This window comes from Prionailurus viverrinus, chromosome C1 (genome assembly GCF_022837055.1).
Source record: "Prionailurus viverrinus isolate Anna chromosome C1, UM_Priviv_1.0, whole genome shotgun sequence".
Classification (NCBI taxonomy): domain Eukaryota; kingdom Metazoa; phylum Chordata; class Mammalia; order Carnivora; family Felidae; genus Prionailurus; species Prionailurus viverrinus.
Window position 1 is genome coordinate 33635869 of NC_062568.1, and position 25078 is coordinate 33660946.

The 25078-nt window shown below is 37.8% G+C and overlaps 1 protein-coding gene across 1 annotated transcript in view; it reads left to right on the top strand.

The window, feature by feature from the left end:
* Positions 1-2643: 2643 nt before the first annotated feature.
* The window catches only part of GTF3C3 (general transcription factor IIIC subunit 3), a 40597-nt gene continuing 18162 nt past the window's right edge, over positions 2644-25078 (top strand). The window contains exons 1-9 of the mRNA XM_047871650.1: positions 2644-2826; positions 3694-3805; positions 6201-6391; positions 7247-7370; positions 15331-15522; positions 16049-16214; positions 19018-19165; positions 19710-19782; positions 24134-24237. Of these exons, the coding sequence (XP_047727606.1) occupies positions 2725-2826; positions 3694-3805; positions 6201-6391; positions 7247-7370; positions 15331-15522; positions 16049-16214; positions 19018-19165; positions 19710-19782; positions 24134-24237 (1212 nt within the window). The 5' untranslated portion in view covers positions 2644-2724. The remainder of the gene's footprint in view (positions 2827-3693; positions 3806-6200; positions 6392-7246; positions 7371-15330; positions 15523-16048; positions 16215-19017; positions 19166-19709; positions 19783-24133; positions 24238-25078) is intronic.

The following is a 25078-nucleotide window of genomic DNA, read 5'->3' on the forward strand; positions in this document are numbered from 1 at the left end:
GAGAGAACTATGGAAAAATTGTCTCCCCAAAAGGGTCACATCCCATTGTGGTTCGACCCCTTGAAAAGGAGAAAGGATGGAGTCATCTCCTCCCTGTGTACTCTTAATTCTACTGTCATGGCACCCATTCAATGTTCTGCTTCCTTCAGACATTCCATTTTGATTCCTCAAAAATCAGTCAGAAAGTCTGAAAAGTTTCTTCTTGCTATTTTTATTACCGCTGTAACAATTTCACTTCTTCTCAAAGTAATGCGGATGCCTCTGACTCACCAGGGTACAAATCACTTTCAAGGAAGTGGATAAAAGAAAAACAGAAAGATTACAATTTTAAAATATATTGCTACAATGTGACCTGTAAAAGAACTTTCATGTCAACAAGGTGTTCCATAGCAGTGTTAAAAACCAAATTCAAATTTTAAAGTAGATTTTAAAGATTTTATTGGATTTATTCAATGAACCATGAATTGGGCATCATCTAACAAATAGAAAGGAGCTCCAAAGAGCTGTACAAAATGAAAGACTTTGTAGCTAGAAGAAGGTGGGACAAGGAAGTCACCAAGCAGAGAGTGGATTGTTTGTGGCAAGGTCACTTCCCTTTAGGGGACGGCAGAGGTCTATCATGCAGTGAGGTCTATTACCTCACTAGCGATGACCATGTAATTCCAGATTGACCACTCCTAAGAGAGGTTGAAACTGCAACTAAATTATGTATTAAGTCTTGGTTCCTGATGTGGTTTTAGCACAAGTGATTTTGGGTCTGTTGTCTCTTTAATAATGGCATAAAAACTATCCTTTTATCTCTTTCTCCTTGTTCCCTATTCTCCCCCAACATGAATGGATAGCTGCACAACTGTTATTCCATATTCCAGGCAGGTGATAGTGAAACAACCTAGTCTAAGCCATCTGGGTCTTAGTAGAGAATTCTCCTTATGAGGTACCATCTTTCTTGCCTTTGACTCCCTTCTTTTCCCCTAGGAGAGTTAGGACCAGAGTTTTGACTTCTTAGATGCAGTTCCCTGACTGCCTGGAGAAGGCAGGGAGAATTTCCCTACAAGTGATTTTTGTTGAGTTCCTTAATCCAACCTTTCCTACTAGCCCCCATATTTTACACCCAGGTAGAGTCCTGAGGATCCTTCATCATGAGAAAGTGATGATTTTTAGCTGTGAGATTTTTTTTCCCCTCTTATCTAGAAGTCTTGGGGTCACAGCTGTCATTCTGACATTCTTCTGTTCTTATCCTCATCTAGATTGTAACAAAGAGGTACCAATGGCTAAGTGATAGGCTCCCTGTAACCTGTCTCTAACCTTAGCTTTATATCGAGCTTCATTGTCTGTACCTAAACACTCTTGCTCATTTATAAGGTACTCTCAATTCCACCCAGTTTAATTCATAAACGTGTTTTAAGCACGGATTACTAGAATTCACAAAGATGCATCAGGTAGTACTGTTCTCAAGATGTTGACAGACAGTGTGTCTAGAATCGGACAGCAGAGAAATATTTATAACACAAGGTAAAATATAAACCACAGGAGTGTTCAGCAAGTGAAGAATAGTTCCATTGAGGGGAGGCCATATGTCATATTAATTCCAACGCATGGGATTTGGGGTCAGATAGATCAGGGTTCACATCCTGGCTCTGCTACTTATTAGATATAGGACTTTGGCATTAATAATAGCAACATCCTCTGGTGCCTGGGTGGTCAGCTATTAAGCCCAGCTCTTGATCTCAGCTCAGGTAATGATCTCACAGTTTGTGGGATCAACCCCCCCCCCCTCCCACCCGCAGCAGGGGGAGTCTGCTTGGAATTCTCTCTTCCTTTCTCTCTGACACTCCCTCACCCCCACCCCGGCACAAGCACGAGTTTGCTCGCGCTCTCTCAAAACAGATAGATAGATGATAGATAGATGAGAGATAGATAGATAGATAAAAACAAAATGAAAGCAACATCCATTTTTAAGGATTATTTTGAGCTATGTATGTAATATGCATAAGCCAGTACATGACCTATAGTAAATGGGCAAGAGTGTGTAGTAACCACATCAAGCATTTGATTCTTTCTAAAAGTTTGACTGTTAAGAAAAGAAAACTTGGGTGGGAGTGATAGGTGGAACGTGAAGTCCCGATAAACTTACTTACAGACTGAGGAGCCCTGAGGAAAGGGAGAGTTTGAGAATTTGTGGAAGACGGGAAAACTAATGCTGGAGGAGATGAGACTCAGAGCACAAATTGGGAGAGGACTTTAGCTTTCTGTGGCAGGAGAAAAATGGAAAATGAAACATGCACATGGCAGTGCAGTTGGTTAAATCAAGAAAATAATGCACCAAAGATCAAATTAATTTAAAGAACAAACATTCATAAAAGGAAGCGGATTAGGAGAATGAAGAATTGAGGGAAACGATCTAGATTAAGGAACATTTCTTTCAAGCATTTTTTTTTTTTTTTTTTTTAACTCCCTAACCCTCTTAAACAATACATTTGAGCCAGGGCAGCAGGCGAGGACCCGAGCGGCCGGCTCCGCCCCTCTCTCGCCTCGAAGGCTGCCGGACCATATGCGCCTGCGGAACCTGAGCGCAGCGGCTGCGGCGCAGGCCGGGCCCGTTTCTCAGGAGGACGCCGGGTCGCTTTTCTCGCGCCCGGGAGCTGGGTAAAATCTAGGAAGTCTCGCTTTTTCCGGTTCTCTGTCCTGGTTCTTGTTGCGGCGTATTCGCACCCCGAAGCAGGAATGTCGGGTTTCAGCCCAGAGCTCATCGACTACCTGGAAGGGAAGATCTCCTTTGAGGAGTTCGAAAGGCGGAGAGAAGAGAGAAAAACCCGCGAGAAGAAAGTGAGGCGATGGCCAGGCCAGGATGCCCCTCACTGTCGTGTCGCCCTAATGCAGCTAGATGTGGGGGACCCAGATGACCCCATTCGCTGTGATGGAGCGGGCCGGGACTTCCTAGCAGCTTCTTCCCCTTCTTACCCAAATGCGGGTTCTCACCTCTCATCCCTGTGTTAATCTCCTCTTAAGAAATATCTCCCACCAAAAAGCTTGTCTTTGTGGTAACCTCTTCTGTCTCTCTTCCCTCCTCCCCCACCCCCCTCCTCCCCCACCCCCTTCCTCCCCTACCCCGTCAGTGTTTCTGATTCTAGTAGTAGTTTTGCCACCGATTCTTTTTGTGTTCGGGTGAGCAACTCACCTCTCTTCTTTAGGCCTCAGTTTATTTTTAAACCGAGGGGTTCGAGCTCCCATTTCTGAGGAGTCTCCCAGTGGTGTGATGTAATCTTCCACAAGAAAGCGAGTTTTCTTTTCTGATAAAATCTTCACTCATATTTTTTGATACTTTAGAATATCTGAACTTTACATATCCTCTCACTTATAAGAAGTCCGAGGGAAAACAAATATCGCACTCTTTGAAATTAATTGGTGGATTCGTTCCTAATTCATGCACCTAATAAAGACCCATCTCTTTTCATTTAAAAAGCTAGGATATAATGTGTAGATTCATGAAATAATCCAGATGTAGTAAATTATTTTTTACAAGTGACTGATTCAGACAGTTGTGAGGGATGAGACTATGAAATAGTTTCACAGTATTCAAACTTATGCAAAGCTCAAGTTTTATAGAAATAGAAAATGAGGCAAATGCCCTATTCCCATCTGGAGAGAACTAAATCTGCATTATTTTTTGGAATCATTAATTTTCAATCACAGAGTGTTCAGGAAAAAGGAAAGTTATCAGTTGAAGAAAATCCACATGACTCTGAAGTTCCATCATCATCAGGAATTGACTCCAGCAAATCGCAGGACAATGAGGTCAATGAAGGTATGCTAAAATCATTTGCTACTTGCATTACATGTTACAAGTACCTAATAATTTAATGAAAACATTGTTTTTTCATTGCAGTGGTATTCTGGATTATCTAGTTTGTCAGTAGCATAATAATAGTGCATGGCATATAATAGGTGCTCAATAAATATTTGATGAGGTTTTGAATATGGTGATGGTTAGTTTTGTGGGTTATTTTTGTGGAAAAGTATTTCAAATTGACATCAGTATTTGGGAGCCTTTGTAGAGTCACTGTTTTTTAAACTGGCCCTTTTGGTTACTAATATTTCCAGACTATACTCCCCCAATGGTAATGATTTATGCTTCTAAACAAAGTAGCTTCCAAACCACTGCATTAGTCATAGGAGATAAGATAAAAAAATGCCAGTGTGGAAGTCCAGTTGGCTGCCCCAGATGGGTCCTTACACACAGTATAGATTTCTTGGTATGCTGCCTCGTTCGAGAATCCAGTCCTCAGCTCTGCAAGTGCAGATACCAGATTTGGTTAGTCCCATCTAATTACAGCCATCAGAGTCTAATTGATGAACTAGTTTGCAAATTCATTAATTTCCAGTGATTGACATACCTTCCTCGTGAACAGAATACTGATAATAGTTCATAGTATCCATTTACCCATGACAAGTTATGTGGGATACTGAAATGTCAATTAGAATGTAGCTTTGTGTATAGTATCTGAATGAGAACTAAATTAAACTTTCTAGTTCTAGGGGGTAGAAGTAGAGGCTGGTTCTTTTCCCTGTGAATAACTCTTTTTACACAGAGTATACATGCAGAAAACCAGCTTTATTCCTGCCTCCTTGGACCAAGTGGAGGTTTCTATTGCTGATAGAAAACTACGAGTAATTTTTGTATATTAACCTTGTATCCAGGAACCTTGCTTAATTCATGTATTCTGGCCGTATGTATGTATATTCTTTTGGATCTTCTGTGTACATATTCTTACATTTATTTAGGATGTTCACAATTCTTGAAGCTGGTCATTATGACTTTTTAAGAATGATTACTTATTTGTTGTTCAGAATATGTGGGTTTTTAAAAATTTTTGTCCTTCCTCAAACATATTAACTATCTTGTCTATCCAGCATCTTTGGGATTTGACGTATTTCATGTAAGTGAATAAGCTTGCAAATTTTTTAATACAATTATGTAAAATTATATAAAATGTGTATAAAATTTTAACTGTTTCATTGGAGTTTTTCTAAAATATGTTACATGTCTCTGCTTTAACAGAAAATTGGCCTCAAACTTAAGCATTACATGATCATTTAAGGTTATCATTATGAACTTGCAAAAATTATTGTACTATAGTGGCATCCTCAGATAAAAATGAATTATGTCATATTATTTTGTTCCTGAAATGATAATACTATTTTAATAATAGCATCTATTAAGCTTTTACTGTATCCTGGGCATTATTCTAAGTGCATATATTTAAAAACTCACCTCATCCTTAGGGTAAGCCTAAAGCAGACATTATTATTATGGTACTGTATTTATTTATCTACCTATTTATTTAAATGGTACAACCACTATTTATGTATGTTTGTGTGTATGTATGTATGCATATAAGCTCTGTGCTCAGCATGGGGCTTGAACTCCCAACCCCAAGATCAAGAGTTCTTTGGTCTTTCTGACATTATTATTTAAAAAAAAAATGTTTTTTTAATCTTTATTTTTGAGAGAGAGAGAGAGAGAGAGAGTACAAGTGGGGGAGGAACAGACTAGGGAGACACAGAATCTGAAGTAGGCTCCAGGCTCCGAGGTGTCAGCACAGAGTCCGATGTGAGGCTCGAACTCACGAACCATGAGATCATGACCTGAGCCAAAGTCAGACGCTTAACCGACTGAGCCACCCAAATGCCCCTGTCAGACATTATTATTAACCTCTTTTACAAATGAGGAAACTGAGGTTCAGAGAGCTTCAGTAATTTACCCAAGGTTATACAGTTAGTGATAATTGGAGATGAAGTTTGAAATCAGACAGCTTGACTCTGGAGGCCTTATCTTTAATCACTATGCTATGCCACCTGGTGTGTACCATCAGACTTGTTCAGTTTTTAGGTCTGTGTCTTACAGTTCTTTTATTTATTTTTTTTTTCCTCTCTGCTTTTAAGTGTTAACTATGTACATTTCTGATTTCCCACTTAATTCTCCTGTACATCTTAATGAGGCCTAAAGGTTGAGTCAGCAGTTCCTACAGAGTAAAATATATGACTTTGTAACAGATTTCTTCTTTGGGTTGTGTTTTGGAATGTTTGTTCTCTACTTTTACTTCCAGAAAATACTGCATTATTTTTTTTCCCTTTTGACTACCGAGTGTTCTAATGGGTTTTTGTTTGTTTGTTGGCAATCTCCATGTGTCTTTCTTCAGGAGAAACGTCAGATGGAGTCAGTAAATCAGTTCACAAGGTCTTTGCTTCCATGCTTGGAGAGAATGAAGATGATGAGGAGGAAGAGGAAGAAGAAGAAGAAGAGGAAGAAGAAACACCTGAGCAACCCACTGCAGGCGATGTGTTTGTATTGGAGATGGTTCTCAATCGTGAAACCAAGAAGATGATGAAAGTAAATAATTTATTTTAGTCTTTATAAACATAATGTAAAAATGTGACATAGTAATTGAAAAAGAAATCTTTATTCAAACTGTAAAAAAGGAAATATCATGAGACAACTGTTACGTTTCTTTTTTTTTTCTTTTTATTTATTTTGAGAGAGAGAGAGAGCCTGTAAACATGAGCAGGGAAGGGACAGAAACAGAGGATCCAAAACAGGCCAGTGAGATCATGACCTGAGCTGAAACCAAGAGTCAGACGCTTAACTGACTGAGTCACCTACTTTCTTATGTTTCACCATAGAGATTTTTTAAAATGTAAAACCTTAATTATTGCATGTGTCAAAATACGCTATAGTTTTGCTATTAAAAGTTCCATATTATAACTTTTTAACCAACTTTCTTCTGAGTAGATAAATTAGAAGGAAGGAGGATCTTCAGTAGGTTATAAGTTTAGTGGCACATAAATCCATTTTGCAGCATCAGGTTCTACATTTGTTATTATTCTAGTTAGTGATTAATAATTCTTGACCACTTTGATTTTTACTTTCTTTATATACTTCACTGTGGTTTGAACTTTCTACTGTAGGAAGTTTGTTTTAGTTTTCTGAGGTGTTCCTTTTTGGATAATGTTATACAATATTTCTTTTTCTTCTTGAGATTAGTTTTAGACTTTTTCCTGAAATATAGACTTTAATATTAATGGATTAGAATTATAGTCATTTAGTCCTTATTTCTCAATTTAGAATATTGAGAAATTTTAAAGGGAAATTTCAGTTTCATTATGTTCTGCATTTATTAATTTGGTTGGAATTGAAATCTAAGACACTACTATATTTTAGTCTAAATGTCATTTTTTTTCTATACAGGAGAAAAGACCTCGAAGTAAACTTCCCAGAGCTCTGAGGGGTCTCATGGGTGAAGCCAACATTCGCTTTGCTCGAGGAGAACGGGAGGAGGCGATATTGATGTGCATGGAAATCATAAGACAAGGTGTTTTCTGTAGGGGGGATTATTGACAATAGCAGTTTAATAGTGTGCCTTAAAACAAGTGGATGAGCACTTCACTGTACTATTTGGAAACAATATTCAGAAGCTTGGAAATGATTGTGATAATAGTGATTTGCCATTTTTCATTTTCAGTAGAAATCATTACCAAGAAAATGAAAATCATAGACTTAATGAAATATTAATATTTATTGAACTCATATAGCCTTTTTTTTGTTTTTGTTTTTTAATGTTTCATTTTGGGGTTTTTAGACTTTTGGAGCATTAGTTTTTTAAATATGACGTGTTGAAACCACTTAAAAAGTGTTCTTTTTTTTCTTTCATTTTCCAGATTAGGCAGAGCTAGATTATTTTAATCTACTTTTTGGTAAAAGGCACAATTTACATATGTCATTTTTCATTAAACTGCAAATCTTGGGCTCATTGAAGGATATCTTCAGAAGCGACTCTTTGATTAATCACTTACATTTGTCATTTTGTTTTCCTGATGCGTTGCCAAATGGTGACCTGCGTAGTGGCTTGGGTAATTGTAATACAGTGAACTGTTCATTTATCTTTTCAGTATTTTGGCATTTCATCTTATCTGGGCAAGGGTCCTTTTAGAGGTCTTTGTTTTTTTCTTTGTTAATTTTATTTTTTCATCATGATAAATGTACTCTTTAATCCCTATACCCTCTTACTCACCCCTATCCCCTGACCCACCTCCTTTCTGGTAACCATCAGTTTGTTCTCTATTAAGAATCTGTTTTTTGGTTTCTCTCTCTCCCTCTTTTTTTCTTTGCTCATTTGTTTTGTTTCTTAAATTCCACATATGAGTGAAATCATATGGTATTTGTCTTTCTCTGACTGACTTATTTCACTTAGCTTTATACTTTCTAGCTCTATCCGTATTGCAAATGGCAAGATTTCATTTTTTTATGGCCAAGTAACACTCACTCACACACACACACACACCATCTTCTTTATCCATTCATCTATTGATGGACATTTGGGCTGTTTCCATGGTTTGGCTGTTATAAATAATGCTGCTGTAAACATTGACGTGTATGTATCCCTTCAAATTAGTGTTTTTGTATTTTTTGGGTTAATACTCAGTAATACAATTACTGAGTCATAGGGTAGTTCTGTTTTTATTTTATTTTTAAAGTTTATTTATTTATTTTGAGAGAGCAAGTGAGTGGGGGAGGGGCAGAGAGAGAGGGAGAGAGAATTGCAAGCAGGCTCCATGCCTAGTGCAGAACCTGATGTGGGGTTTGATCCTACAACTGCAAGATCATGACCTCAGCCAATATCAAAGAGTTGGTTGCCCACCTCACTGAGCCACCCAGGTGTCTGCCCCCCTCCCCCTTTTTTTTTAATAAGCTCTACACCCTACATTGGACTTATGACTCCGAGATCTGGAGCCACATGCTTTACCAGCTGAGCCAGCCAGGTGCCCTTGGGATTGTTTTCTTGATTTCACTTTCTGCTGCTTCATTATTAGTATATAGGAATGCACCAGATTGATGTACCTTGATTTGTATCCTGTGACTTTACTGAATTCATTTATCAGTTGTAATAGTTTTTTGGTGGAGTCTTCAAGTCATCTACAAATAGAGTTTTATTTCTTCCTTACCAATTTGGATGCTTTTTATTTCTTTATATTGAATAATTACTGTGGCTTGGACTTCCAGTACTATGTCGAATAAAAGTGATGAGAGTGGACATCCTTGTCTTGTTTGTGATCTTAAGGTAAAAGCTCTCAGTTTTTTACCATTGAGTGTGATATTGGTTGTGGGTTTTTCATATAAGGCCCTTATTATGTTGAGGTATGTTCCCTCTAGATCTGCTTTGCAGAGGATTTTTATCATGAGTGGATGTTGTACTTTTTCAAATGCTTTTTCTGCATCTGTTGAAATGATCATGTAGTTTTCATCCTTTCTCTTATTGATGTGATGTACAATGTTGATTTTTTGTGAAAACTGAACCACCCTTACATCCTGGGAATATCCCATTTGATTGTGTTGTATGATTTTTTAATGTATTGTTGGATTTGGTTTGCTAATATGTTGAGGATTTTTGCATCTGTATTCATGAGAGATACAAGCCTGTAGTTCTCTCTTTTTGTGGTGTCTTTATCTTGTTTTGGTATCAGGGTAATATTGGCCTCATAGAGTGAATTTGGAAGTTTTCCTTCCTCTTATATTTTTGGAATGGTTTGAGGAGAATAGGTATTAACTCTTCTTTAAATGTTTGCTAGGGGACACGTGGCTGGCTCAGTCGCTTAAGTGTCCAACTCTTGGTTTCGACTTAGGTCATGATCTCACAGTTTGTGAGATCCAGCCCTGCATCAGGCTCTGTGCTGACAGCATGGAACCTGCTTGGGATTCTTTATCTCCCTCTCTCTCTGCCCCTCCCCTGCTGATGTGTGTGCATGCACACTTGCTCTCAAAATAAATAAACATAAAAAAAAAATAAATATTTGGTAGAATTTACCTCTGAAGCTGTCTAATCCTGGACTTTTTTGGTTTTTTGATTACTGCTTCAGTCTCATTACTGCTATTGGTCTGTTCAAAATTTCTATTTCTTCCTGCTTCAGTCTTGGTAGGTTATATGTTTCTAGGAATTTATCCATTTCTTCTAAGTTGTCTAATTTTTTGACATAAAGGTTTTCATAATCTTCTGTTACAATTTTTGTATTTTTGTGGTGTTGGTATTTCTCTCCTTTCGTCTGTGACTTTGTTTATTTGAGTCCTCTCACTTTTTTTTTTTCCTTTTTTTGATAATTTTACTAGAGGTTTATCAATTTTGTTGATCTTTTCAAAAAACTTAGCTCCTGGTTTCATTGATCTGTTCTATTTTTTTTTTTTTTTTTTTTTTTTTTAGTTTATCCTTTGTTTCTGCTCTAATTTTTTTTTTTAAGGTTTTATTTTTAGGTAATCTCTGTACCCAGTGTGGGGCGTGAAATCACAATCTGAGATCAAGAGTATTGTATACCCACTGAGCCAGCCAGGTGCCCCTCCACTCTGATCTTTATTATTTCCTTCCTTTTGCCGGGTTTGGGTTTTATTCTTCTTTTTCTAGCTTCTTTAGATATAAGGTTAGGTTGTTTATTTGAAAATTGTCTTGCTTCTTGATGTCCTGTATTGCTGTAAACTCACTCTTAGAACCAGTTTTGCTGTGTCCGAAAGATTTTGGATCATTGTGTTTTCATTTGTTCCCGTGTAGTTTTTGATTTCTTCTTTGATTTCTTGGTTGACCCACTTATTGTGTAGTAGCATGTTATTTAGCTTCCATGTATTTGTGCTCTTTCCAGATTTTTTCTTACAGTTGATTTCTAGTTTCATAGTTTTGTGGTCAGTAAAGATGCGTGGTATGACTTCAGTTTTTTTTTAATTTGTTGAGACTTTCTCTGTGGCCTAAAATGTGATCTGTTCTAGAGAATGTTCCATGTGCACTTGAAAGGAATGTGTATTTTGCTGTTTTATTATGAATGTGTGTGTTAAATCCATCTGGTCCAGTGTGTCATTCAGAACCACTGTTTGCTGATTTTCTGTTTGGATGATCTGTCCATTGTTATAAGTGGACATCACTTACATCCTCTACTACTATTGTATTATTACTGGTTATTTCCTTTATATTTGTTATTAACTGTTTTTATGTATTTGGGTGCTTCCATGGTGAGTGCATAAATATTTACAATTGTTATATCCTCTTGTTGGATTGGCCCCCTTATTATTATATAATATCCTTCTTTGTCTCTTTTTAAAATTTTTAAAAATATTTTTATTTATTTTGAGACAGAGATAGAGAGTGAGTAGGGAAAGGGCAGAGAGAGAGGGAGACCAAATCTCAAGCAGGCTCTGCGCTGTCAGTGCAGAGCCCAATGTGGGACGCAAACCCACAAACCATGAGATCATGACCTAAGTTGAAATTCAAGAGTTGAATCCTTAACCAACTGAGCCACTCAAGCTCTTGTCTCTTGTTACAGTCTTTTTTTTTTTTAATTAAATTAAATTAAATTTAATTATATATATTTTTGTAGATTTTATTTTTTTTAAGTAATCTTTACACCAAATGTAGGGCTCATACTTACAACCCCGAGGTCAAGAGTTGCATGCTGTAGTGACTGAGCCAGACAGGTACCCCAAACTCTTTGTTTTAAAGTCTGTTGTCTTGCTACCCTGGCTTTCTTTTAACATCCATTTGCACGATAAATGTTTCTCTATCCCTTCACTTTGAATCTGCAGGTGTCTTTCAATCTGAAATGAGTCTTTTGTAGGCAGCATATACATGGGTGTTAATTTTTTATCCATTCTGTCACACTGTCTTTTGATAGTGGCATTTAGTCCATTTACATTCAAAGTAATTATTGATAGATATGTATTACTATTTTGTTACTTGTTTTGTGGTTGTTTCTGCATATTTTCTCTGATTCTTTCTTCTCTTGCTCTTTCATGGTTTGTTGGCTTTTTTTTTTTTAAACTGTTTAATGTTTATTTATTTCTGAGACAAAGAGAGACAGAGCATGAGTGGGGGGGGTGGGCAGAGAGAGAGAGGGAAACACAGAATCCGAAGCAGGCTCCAGGTTCTGAGCCATCAGCACAGAGCCTGATGCGGGCTCGAACTCACAAACCATGAGATCATGACCTGAGCTGAAGTCGGTCGCTCAACCTACTGAGCCACCCTGGTGCCCCTGTTGGCTTTTTTTAATGATATACTTTGATTCCTGTCTCTTTATTTTTTTGCATATGTATTACTGGTTTTTTATGTGTTTGGCATTAGGTTCGCATATAAAATCTTTTGCAAATAGCAATCTATATTAAGTTGATGGTCGCTTAAGCCCATTCTTATCTCCCCTCCATGTTTTAGATACATAGTGTCATATTTCACATCCTTTTATTTTATGAATGCTTTGACTTATTTTTGCAGAAATATTTTTACTTTTGTGTTTTTTACTTTTCATACTTTCATGTAGGGTCTTTGATTTGCATTCAAAGAGTCCCCTTTAATTTTCTTGTAGGGCTGGTCTAGTGGTGATGAACTCCTTTATTTTTTGTTTGTCTGAGAAATTTTTTATCTCTTCTTCTATTCTGAATGATAGCCTTGTTGGATAGAGTATTCTTGTCTACAGATTTTCCCCTTTTAGCACCTTGAATATATCATGCCACTCTCTTACAGCCTGTAAAATTTCTGCTAAAAAATCTGATAGCCTCATAGGGTTTCCCTTGTGTGTAACTGTCTTCTTTTCTCTTGCTATTTTTGTATTTTTTCCTTATTAGTGCACTTTGCTATTTTAATTACTATGTGTCTTGGTGTGAACCTCCTTATTGAATTTTTGGAGGTATCTCTGTGCCTCCAGGAGCTGGATCTGTTTCCTTCCCCAGATTGGGGAAGTTTTCAGCTGTTATATCTTCAAATAAAATTTCTGCCCCCTTCTCTCTCTTCTTCTGAGATCCTTACAATACACATGTTATTATGTTACTATGTTATGGTTGATGGAGTCATTGAGTTTCCTAATACTTCCCAATTTGCATAATTTTCTTTCCTCTCCTTTGCTCAGCTGGGTTACTTACCATTACTGTGTCTTCTAGGTCATTAATTTGTTCTTCTGCTTTATCCAGCCTGATATTCCATTAAGTGTATTTTAATTTCATTTATTATGTTCTTCATCTGTGATTGATTCTTTTTTAGCTCTGTGTTAAGGGTCTCACTGATGTCTTCCATTCTTTTCTCAAGTCCAGTGAGTATCTTTATGATCATTACTTTAAATTCTGTATCAAGCGTCTTTGTATCCGTTTTGCTTTGGTCTCTTGCTGTGGTTTGGTTCTATACTTTCATTTGGGAGATACTTCTCTGTCTCTTCATTTTGTCTGACTTTCTGTGTCTGTTTCTTTATGTTAGGAAAATCAGCTACTTCTCTTGCTCTTAACGATAATATCCTTATGAAGAAGAGGTCCTGTAGTGCACTGTAGTCCAGTGTCCCCTGTTCCCCAGGGCCTCGTGCTTCAGGGAGTGTCTCCTATATGTGTCTTGTGTGCTCTGCTGTTGAGTCTTGGCCTCTTTTTCTTTCAGTTCAGTTGTCTGCAGAGGCCCTCTTTGCCTATTGTGGGCATTGTTTGGTCCCCAGCAGAAGTGGATTGCATTTTAACAAGGTGTGCAGTGGTCTGCTTGCAAAATGAGACCTGCCACCACTTACAGCTGCCGCGTTTGAAGTCCCACACAACTTGCAGGTTGGGAGATGTGGTGTCTGTGGTTTGCACTGATCTTCTGGGGGAAGGGCCTGTAACGGGGACTAAGGCCAGCTTGGCTAGGAAGGGTGGATCTGCCAAAGTGCAAGGGGGCAGGGCTTGCTTTAAACAAGTTAGGTAGCGAGTGTTGGTTCCTGCAGGTGGTTGTTGTTTATGCTGGGGGTAGATGGGTAGGGAGATGACGCCTGCTCGTGGAGGGGTCTCCCCGTGATCCCTGTCTCTCTGGGACGTGCTCTGAGATGAACAAATCACTCTCCCTTCCATCTGCCCCTGGTGTCTTTCAAGCTGCTGGTTCTGCATGGTATCTGCATGGCCTGTTTTTTGTGCTATCTAAGGGTAAGGACTTTGCTTGCTAATATCCTCTCGGGTCTCCTAGAATCATGCTGGTGGATTTTTAAAACTGCAGACTTTAAGTCCCATTGGTTATAAGAACTCAACGAAACTTGGCTCCTCTCGCTTTCAAAGGCAAATATTATGGGGATTCACCTCCACCGTATGTGGGCTCTCCAGTGTGAAGGTTCCTTCTTTGCACCACTGGCTTCCTTCCTGTTGCAGACGGCTCTCTTTGTCTCCCAGACTGTGTCTTCACACTTCATACCTTCTTCATTGTGACCTCTTCTATACCTTTTATTGTGGTTTTTGTTTTGCCGGTCTTCAGATCGTTTTCTGGATTATTTATGCTGATATCAGTGTTATCTAGTTGCATCCATGGGATGAAGTGGGGTTAGGGTCTGCCTACTCTACCATCGTCCCAGCCAACCTTCCTGAAGGCTTGTTAAACATTTCCTGGATTGGAGCACCTGGCTGGTTCAGTTGGTAGAGCACGTAACTCTTGATCTTGGAGTTGTGAGTTTAAGCCCCACATTGGACATACAGTTTACTTTAAAAGGGGCGCCTGGGTGGCGCAGTCGGTTAAGCGTCTGACTTCAGCCAGGTCACGATCTCGCGGTCCGTGAGTTCGAGCCCCGCGTCGGGCTCTGGGCTGATGGCTCAGAGCCTGGAGCCTGTTTCGGATTCTGTGTCTCCCTCTCTCTCTGCCCCTCCCCCGTTCATGCTCTGTCTCTCTCTGTCCCAAAAAATAAAAAATAAATGTTGAAAAAAAAAATTAAAAAAAAAATTTCCTGCATTGCTTATTAGGATAACTTGAGGTCACTGCTTTTTCTTTTCTATCTGAGAAACAAGATTAACCACACTTTTTTCTTGAGAATATTTTGTTTGGTTCCTACATTGCAATATTATCTTTTCCTTTATATTAGTTTATACTTGTTTATTTTTGACAATAACTTTGACTTTAATTCCTTGTGATTTTAGAACTTTATTTCAGAAACATTTCAGAAATGCAGATCAACTATTCATTTTGATATCCTGGATTTAGGTGCAGTTTAGATATCCTCAGTCCATTCATTCCATATGCCTCTGTTTGTTGGATCATGAAGATTCAACACTGATGTGCTGATGCTCATTGGGATGAATTCACTCAGTTATTAAGCCATGTTTAGCCTTAGCAAAGGGGGATTTTCATAAGGAGCACATAGTGGAGAATAGAGTTTTTCATGAAATGATACCTTCTAAATTCCATCAAGTAGTTTGTATAATTCTGCTAGGGTGTTTAAAAGAGTTTAATTATTACAAGATCATAATTTGAGCCATAGGATTGCATCATCTCATGCTTCTTTCCTCAGTCAGTGGAATTTGTTTTTTTTAATTTGTTATAGCTCCTCTGGCTTATGAGCCATTCTCTACTCTGGCCATGATATATGAGGACCAAGGTGACATGGAGAAGTCTCTGCAATTTGAGTTGATTGCTGCACATTTAAATCCCAGTGACACTGAAGAATGGGTTAGATTGGCAGAAATGTCTCTGGAACAAGATAATATTAAGCAGGCTATTTTTTGCTACACAAAAGGTAATTAAAATGTTTTTCTTATTTTGTTTGATAAAAGTGTTACATAATATATTTTTTGATAATTGTACTTGCTACTCTGGGGTGATGTTAGCTGAAATGTATTTATTCCTTGTATTCTGTCGTCCCTATATTCTGTCATCCCAGGGTTAAGTATTTGGAGCCTGTCTGCTTTCATGTTTATCAGCAACTTTATAGTGTGAGCTAATATGGCACAAAAGTTGGTAGAACACTACCTTCAATTTCCTACTGAGATCATTGTTGGTTCTAAGCTGTTCCTTGAGGGTTAACATCACACTAAGTTACCAAATGAAGATTAATGTAGAGATTCAGGTTCTGTCTGGTCTTAGAGAAAAACCTGAGAGTTCCTGTGAAGATAGATTTGTTCCAGAGTAACCCACTTAGTTCTATTAGACAATTAGTTTAGAGGATTCATTTAATTTTCTGAAAAGAGAATTGGTCATACCCAAGTATCATGAACACCTTTTTGTGATAAATCCATAATTTGTATTCTCTTTTTTCTTTTTAGCTCTTAAATATGAACCTACTAATGTCCGTTACCTGTGGGAGCGATCAAGCCTTTATGAACAAATGGGGGATCATAAAATGGCAATGGATGGTTATAGGCGTATTTTAAACCTTTTATCTCCATCTGATGGAGAACGTTTTATGCAGTTGACTAGAGATATGGCAAAGTAAGTTTGGAGTGAAGTATATATAGATGCTACTGATAATCATCTTATTTTACACGTCAAAGCACATATTTGAAGTAGAATATATTTTTTATTGAGGTTAAAAGAAGTGTTTTATTTCCTATATTTTATATTGTGCTTAAATATAGAGGTGGTTTTTTTTTTCAGTAATTTTCTGTTTCCAAGTCAACTGTGTGATTACTTAGAAAAATTTGTATATACAGTTACCTTCAAGTGTTCTGAAGTTTAAAAATGGGGCATGTTCTAAAAGGATGATTAGGTTCCTAGGTTTCCATAACTTAGTTGATGTACATTTGCAATAATATTAGATTAGTTGTAAATATGCTATTGAAATGTTTGTGGTCTGGGGTTTTCTATAATTGTATCTTTAGTTAGTACTAGAATAACATCTTAAAACAAAAATTTTTCTTTGTGGTTGACACAGCACTGACTGTGGTATATATTTTATTTTAAAATATCCCATTTTCAGGGGCGCCTGGGTGGCACAGTCGGTTAAGCGTCCGACTTCAGCCAGGTCACGATCTCGCGGTCCGTGAGTTCGAGCCCCGCGTCGGGCTCTGGGCTGACGGCTCAGAGCCTGGAGCCTGTTTCCGATTCTGTGTCTCCCTCTCTCTCTCTGCCCCTCCCCCGTTCATGCTCTGTCTCTCTCTGTCCCAAAAATAAGTAAACGTTGAAAAAAAAATTAAAAAAAAAAAATCCCATTTTCAATGACGTGGATGGAACTAGAGTGTATTATGGTACGTGAAATAAGTCAGTCAGGGGAAGACAAATACCATGATTTCATTCATGTGGAATGTAAGAAACAAAACAGATTAACAAAGGAGAAGGGAATAAAAAGAGAGGGAAGCAAACCACAAGAGACTTAACGTTATAGAACAAACTGAGGGTTGATGGAGGGAGGTCAGTGGGGGATGGATTAGATGGGTGATGGGTATTAAGGAGGCACTTATGTTGAGCACTGGGTGTTAAATATATAAGTGAAGAATCACTAAATTCTCCTGAAACCAATATGACACTATATGTTAACTAATTAGGATTTAAATAAAAATTTGAAAATAAAAATAAAAGATAAAATATTATATGCTACTATACTTCTCTGACATGCTGTACATCAAAGCAAAGCAGGAAACATTTTGGCTAAATAATGTCTTGTAAGCTCTCTTTTCTAGAGGTATCTGTCAATGGTATTTCAATCTAGGATCAACCATCTTGATCTGGTTAGTGCAGTAATCTGTGGAAGGGATAATAGTAGCCTGGACCAGGATAAAAGTGCAGGTGGTGAGAAGTAATCAGATTCTGGGTGTATTTTAAGGCTGAACTCAACGATTTTCTAATAGGAGATGGGTGGGTGTGTGTGTATGAAAGAGAGAGAGAGGGAGACACACACACACACAGACAGACAAGGGAAGAGTTCTTAGGACTAAACCCTGAGGCACTCCAGTGTTTAGAAATCAGGAAAATCAGGAGGAAGCAGCAGGGAGACTGAAAGGAAATGGGCAGTGAAGTAGGAAGAAACTAAGAGAACATGATATGCTAGAAATGTATTGAAGAAAGCACTGCAAGGAGGAGGGATGAAATAGTCCAGATAGAGCATGTAAAATGAGGACTGAGTATTGACGTTGGAGATGGGGTGAGGGTTCCTGGAGTATTGGCAGCTCTGGAGAAATTTATAAGGGGAGCAGAGGAATGAGAGGATAATTAGAATGGGTTGTAGGGGTAAGAGATAATTTTTAAGTTGGGAAAAATTACAATGGATTTGTATTCAGCTGGTGTAATCCACAATTGAGGAACACACTGAAGATTCATGAGAGAAGGGACAGTTGCTTGAGTGATATCCTTGAGTAGGTTGGAGAGAATGGGATCTAGTTGGGGGTTTGCCTTATAGGTGGAGAATGTGGAATATATGGCCATGGGTGTGTGTAAGTAGGAAGATGTATTGGGAGTGTGTGGGATGTCATGATCTGGTTCTCTGCAAACTAAGAAGCAAGGTCATCAGCTGACAGTGAGGATCAGAGAGTTTTGGAGGTTTGAAGGGAGAGAGGAGAAGCGGTTGTCTAGGTCTTTGGGGCCTTGGTGCAGCATTTGTATCACCTAGGAGCCTGTCATAAATTAGAATCTCAGTCCTGCCCTAGCTCTACTGAATCAGAATATGCCTTTTTACAAGATGCCCAGTTACTTTGTATGCATATTCAGGTTTGAAAAGTACTGCACAAGGTAACTGTAGCAAGACTGCTGATAGCACCATGGGCCCACTTGAGGCTAGTGATCATTAATTTAGAGTGAGTCCAGTCAGCATGGTCAGCTTGACAAGTGGTTGTAAAGAGTAGGCATATTTGGATTAACAAGGGTTGGGATTTTATCACATGACTTTATCAGAAGGGACAGAAGGACAGAAGTGAGGAGATGCACAAGGGAGTAATTACAGTGTTGGTCTATGGAGAAGGAGGAAAGTGAAGACAAGAGGCTGCAGGACAGTGAAACAGGTAGATCGATGCTTTGTAGACCCCACTGAGGTGGAACAGTTGTTGGAATTGGGTGATAGGATGAGCTGGAATGGTATGAGGTAGCTTTTGTAGAGTAAGGGGCTTGACATGATGGCATTGTCAAATGGGCATTGCCCATTTTTCTCTGGATCAGCTATGATTATGATTTTAAGGAAAAGTTTTTTCTCCTCTCTGATTTTAAGAAAATGGAAATCATAGGTAATGGATGGTCTGAGCAAGGATGTGAGTTTTATAATCTGAATTAAATAAGTATTCATCCATTTTGTCATTTATTTTTTCAGGAGTTACTATGAAGCCAATGATGTTACTTCAGCTATTAACATAATTGAAGAAGCTTTTTCAAAACATCAGGGTCTTGTTTCCATGGAAGATGTTAATGTAGCAGCTGAACTATATATTTCTAACAAACAGTATGACAGAGCTTTGGAGGTAGGAACATGTAATGTGTTTCTCTCTTAGATTTAGGACACATTTCTGCATTTTAGAAATTCTTACAAATTGACAATTCGTCACTTGAGTTATAAAAAATTAAATTATTTATATACTAAGTTACATTTGTAAAGTCTATATGGAAACAGATTTCTAGATTCTATAGTAATTCCATATGAAAGGTAAAGTATAGTTATATGATAAAAGCTCTCGCCATTATCACAGGTGCCAGATAGCCTGTACTTCAGGGTAGCAGGACTGAGCAGCCAGACCAATTGCTGTGATTCCATTCCTAAGCTGTTGGGAACAGTAGTTTGGTTTGATATAGGGGAATTATGTATCTTCTGTTAAACATTTAGTTAATATGATATAAAAATGTTAATATATCACAGTGGTTCCTTATTTTAAAGAGATTTGTTGATGCTTTTTATAGTTCATTTAGGATGAACTATATATTATTTGAATTAACTGTACAAATCTTTGCATTGTGAAAAGGTTTTTCATATGTATTATATCATTTCCTTTTTTTCTTCCATTCTTTTAGGTAATAACAGATTTTTCTGGAATTGTGCTGGAAAAAAAAACTACAGAAGAAGGCACTTCAGAAGAGAATAAAGGTTGTAGTTCCTTCTGCGTAGAGTGGATAGTATACATAATCCTCTCTTTTTTATAATGTGGCATTTAGAAATTGATAGTTAAATGTTCTCATAACAAGTTGTCCCAGAAGCATTTTTTTCTTTATAGAGATTTCATATCCTTTTCCTATGGATATTTACTCACAAGACATCTTTTTAAAAAATTGTTTTCGGTCCCTTTTTACTTCTCAGTACATCCATTTGAATATGGCATTTCTCATTGATCCAGGTCTTTTTAGTGATACGTGAACAAAGAATGGATTACTGAACAGCTATCAAAAACATTTGGATATAAAGCAATTTAATTTTTAGGAAGGACTTAAAATACTCTCCTTGAATAAAATCTACTTCAAACTTAAGCATTCACATAAAAAGTAGAAACTGATATGATTACTATCTTTGAGAACTTAAAATATGTAGTTAGGGATCTGGCTAGAAAGTCATACCTGAAGTATGGCTTGCAGTATCTCTTTCAGCTTTTTCCTTTGTATCACACCCAGTAACCTGTTCTGTGCAAATATTAGCATGCAAGACCCTGTCTGAGGTTGTAATAAAATTGAACTCTGGGAAAAATAGATGTCCCTTTTCTTGTGAGGAAATTCCTATGTAGTACCTTCCACCTCTACCCCATGAGGCTTTTGGTGGTGGTGGGGAAGTGGGAAGACACTTGTTACCTGAGTACTGCCTGCTTCAAAATACTTCTCTCCCTGGCAGTCATGAAGCCTAAAAATTCCATCATTATATAATTCTTTGGGTTAAGGTGTAATCATTCAAAAACAAAAGCCTTTTTTTTTTAAAGGATCTATCCTAATGTAAAGTAGTAATTCATTTTTACAGTCAATTTGTGTGCTAATTCATAGAGAACAAGGCACAAATAAGACACGGGAAAGATAAATATTGAAGTGAAAAGTTGTTGGGGAATGAAGAGCCCAGTTCATTAAGAGTTTCTTATAAGATTCTATGCTGGGTGTGTGGGGAATATACAGAGGATGAGTATATTTCCTGCCCTTAAGGACATGGGGGAGTGGGATTCAAATGAAATGTATACAATTTAATTTTAATAGGAACAGTGTGATCATCTCTGTAGTAAACCTGACATTATGGGAAAATAGAGAAGAGCAATATACTAAGATCAGAGGAGGTTTCTAGAAGTATAATTTAAGCGAACACCCAAGAGGAGGTGCATATCAGACTGAGGTCCCAGGGTGTAGGAGCACTACTTGGTATGGACAGGATTAGATAAGGTGCTTTGGTTGAGGATCTTGGATAATGAATGAGTAGTGAATGAGTAGTAAAGAGTAGGAATTATAATGCCATGAGAGCATGCATTAGGGTCTCTGAAGGACTCTTGTCAATTTTGATAGTTTTCTTGGACCTGGCCTAAACTAGAGTTGAGTCTCAGTTAAGTTGTTTTGCAGCCATAATTTTTCTTTTTTTTTAAGTTTATTTATTTTGAGAGAAGGCATGAGTGGCGGAGGGGCAGAAAGAGAGAGGGAGAAAGAATTCCAAGGCTCCGTGCTGTCTGTACAGAGCTCAAACACGGGGCTCGAGCCCATGAACCGAGAGACCATAACCTGAGCCAAAATCAAGAGTCAGATGCTCAACTGACTGAGCCACCCAGGCGCCTCTGTACTTTCTGTTTGAGATCTTTCTTCTAAAAAATTAAGTCATGTTGAAATATACTGCTATTATTTTGAAAATATTAAGGAAAAATAGAATTATGTTCAACTTTTAATTGTAGATATGTTTGTTAGTCATTTTGTTTAATATATTTTGCTGAGTTTCATTGGCCATTCCTCCTTCTTCCTTCCTTCCTTCCTCCCTTCCTCCCTCCCTCCCTCCCTCCCTTCCTTTCTTAATGATTTAACATATATGAATTCAGGAAACATCTTAACATAAATCAACAACATGTCACAGTTAAAGTAGTGGTGTTTGTCTCTCTTAGTATATAAAATAATGGTGCATCTGAAATCGGGCATCTTAGAGTTGATAAAATAACTTTAAAGAAAGAGATAATCCAGACAACTAGGACATTAAAACACTTTAAATGTAAGCAAAATTTGTTTTTCATATGCATTTTTGAAAATGAGAACATTTATTGGTGGATTAATAAGCATTTCCATTGAGGTTCACAATAAAATGAGGTTTAAAAGATACTGCTCTTAGCACGGAGCCTGCTTGGGATTTTCTCTCTCCCTCTCTCTCTGTTCCTCCCCTACTCATGCACACACACACTCTCTCTCTCTCTCAAAATAAATAAATTTAAAAAAAGATACCGCTGCTATATGTTAGTTGATAAACTATTATTTAAACTGTAGGGGCTGTAAATAATACCTACTGCCTTCTTTAGCATTGTCAAATTGCCACTAAAGTGCCTAAATAATTATTCTCAATCTCTGTACTTACCTGATAGAACTGGTAACCGCTTGTGGACCACTATAGGCTTCAGACTTCCCTTTGAGTGGCACTGTCCTATAGCATTATAATATTTGTTTATTTTGAGAGAGAGAGAGAGAGAGAGCGCACGCAAGTGGGGAGGGGCAGAGAGAGAGAGACAGACACAGAATCTGAAACAGGCTCCAGGCTCCGAGCTGTCAACACACAGCCCAACGCGGGGCTCGAACTCATGAACCATGAGATCATGACCAGAGCCGAAGTCGGACGCTCACTGACTGAGCCACCCAGACACCCCTGTCCTATAGCATTATAAAGTGACCCTCTTATGTCTATTAAAATATAGTCCATCCAAATTCTACTTTGTCTGATGAGATTGTGACCCCTGCTTTCTTTTTGTTTTCATTTGCCTATTGTATCTTTGGTTTGCCATTTTGTTTTCAACCTTCCTGAGTTATATGATTTCAGGCATGTGTCTAATTTTCAGCGTAACATTGAGTTTTACTTTGTGATTATTCTTTTTTTGTTTTTTTTAAAGGTTGTTTGTCAACGTTTTATTTTATTTTTGGGACAGAGAGAGACAGAGCATGAACGGGGGAGGGGCAGAGAGAGAGGGAGACACAGAATCGGAAACAGGCTCCAGGCTCCGAGCCATCAGCCCAGAGCCTGACGCGGGGCTCGAACTCACGGACCGTGAGATCGTGACCTGGCTGAAGCCGGACGCTTAACCGACTGCGCCACCCAGGCGCCCCACTTTGTGATTATTCTTGAAATCAAATTTTTGATTTACACATCTGTACACACTATATCTTTAATAGGTATGCCATAGCCACTGTCTACAGAAGAAATAGGCTGTGGATATAGTTGTGAGTCAGATTAGTCCTTATCCTCATGGAGCTTATGGTCTAGGTAAATTTAAATTTTAGGACTCTGTTTGAGGAAAATAAATGTCTTAAGTTGGTTTCCTGTAACAGTTATTATATTGGAGCTTAGAGATAAAAATAATCTCTTAATTAAACTTGTCCAAATCCTTCCAGGACTTCATAGTTTTAGGGAATTCTATAATTTATATGGCAAATTCTATAAAACATGAGTTATTTCATTTTAATATAATTGTAGGTTTTATTCTGCCACTTAAGATCAATCTCTGATGTTTCTCTATGCTTCAGTGTTTTTTTTTTTTTTTTTTCTGAAATGGAAACTTACTCGGAACTTACTAGACTTTACAAAATACAAAATATTTTAAATGTGGATAAAAATTCCTTTGATTTCTCAGGGCTTTAAAAATTGTTTTACCTTGGGGCACCTGGGTGGCTCAGTTGGTGAGTGTCCGACTTTGGCTCAGGTCATGATCTCGCAGTTTGTGGGTTTGAGCCCCACATCAGGCTCTGTCTGTGCTGACAGCTCAGAGCCTGGAGCCTGCTTCAGAGTCTCTGTCTCCCCCTCTCTCTGCCCTTCCCCTGCTCAAAAATGAATAAACGTTAAAATTTTTTTAACTGTTTTACCTTAATGAAGTTTTAGAAAATAACACAACATTTAATTTATTCCTTTCTTAGCCTCTTTATCATAAAGACTGAAATGAGGCTTTTGAATTCAAAAAGAAAGAGTGTATATATTCTTGTTGGTCATTTTTGTCTTTCTCTTTTTTTTTTCTCTGTAGATTTGATAGAAGGTGTGGGAGTTTCTGTAGGTTTCAGATAAGTGGATAAAGAAAGTATTAGGAAAAGAATTGGAAGGATAATTGCTACCAAAGGACAGACTGAAGAGAATATAAAAACCTAGTAATAAGAGTTGGTCCAACTTAGAATTGACTACAGAATCATTTGCTCTGAATGAAGTAAATGAGATCTTATGTAGAAGATATAGAGCTTGCTTCATTTGCCCTACATTCTAAGCTTGCATATAGGAACTGCTTTTTGCCTGTCTTTCTAATCCATAGCTGGTGAAAATGTTACCTGCACTATACCTGATGGTGTGCCAATAGATATCACAGTGAAGTTGATGGTCTGCCTTGTACATCTCAACATTCTTGAACCACTTAATGTAAGTAACATTAAAATCTGCACTTGAGATACTTCAGATAAAATCACATTATTTTCTTTAGATGACAAGTAATTGTAAGTTTACCCTAGATTTCACATTTTTCAGTAACCCAGGAAGTCACCATAAGCATCAAATTATTTGTGTGTGAATATCTTACAAAAGCTGAACTGGGCTTGTAATAATTTGTTTCTCTTTTCTTTTTTTAAGTTTATTTATTTATTTTGAGAGAGAAGGAGAGAGTGTGCGCATGTGAGCTCAGGAGGGGCAGAAAGAGATAAGGGAGAGAGACAACCCTAAGCAGTCTCTGCAACGTCATTGCAGAGCCCAGTGGGGGGCTCGGACCCACGAACTGTGAAATCATGACCTGAGCCAAAACCAAGAGTTGGATGCTTAACCAACTGAGCCACCCAGGTGCCCCTTGTTTTCCTTTTTAAATGAGAACAATCCAGAGATCAGAATTTGAGATTGGGCTTTTTAGACAGTTGGTAAATTCTGAAAGTTCTTCCCTTTTGCCAGCTTTGGAGTATTTCGTTGAATAAAAAAATTTATTGGGCATCTGCTTTGCAGACCTTAGGATAAGGTATTGAATATAATACACAAACCCTGCCCTCATGGATCTTTTATTCTAATGGGAGTAAATGGATAACAAAATAAATATGCAAAATATAGGATGTTAGTTGGTGGTACATACTCTGGAAAAAATCAAACAGTGAAGAACAGAGAATATTGGGAGTAGGAGGGTGGTCAGGAAAGCCCTCTCTGAAAAGGTGACCTTTGAATAATGACAGAAATATCAGCAAACACAGAGGCCCTGAAGCTTGGGTATGTTTGTCTTAGCAGA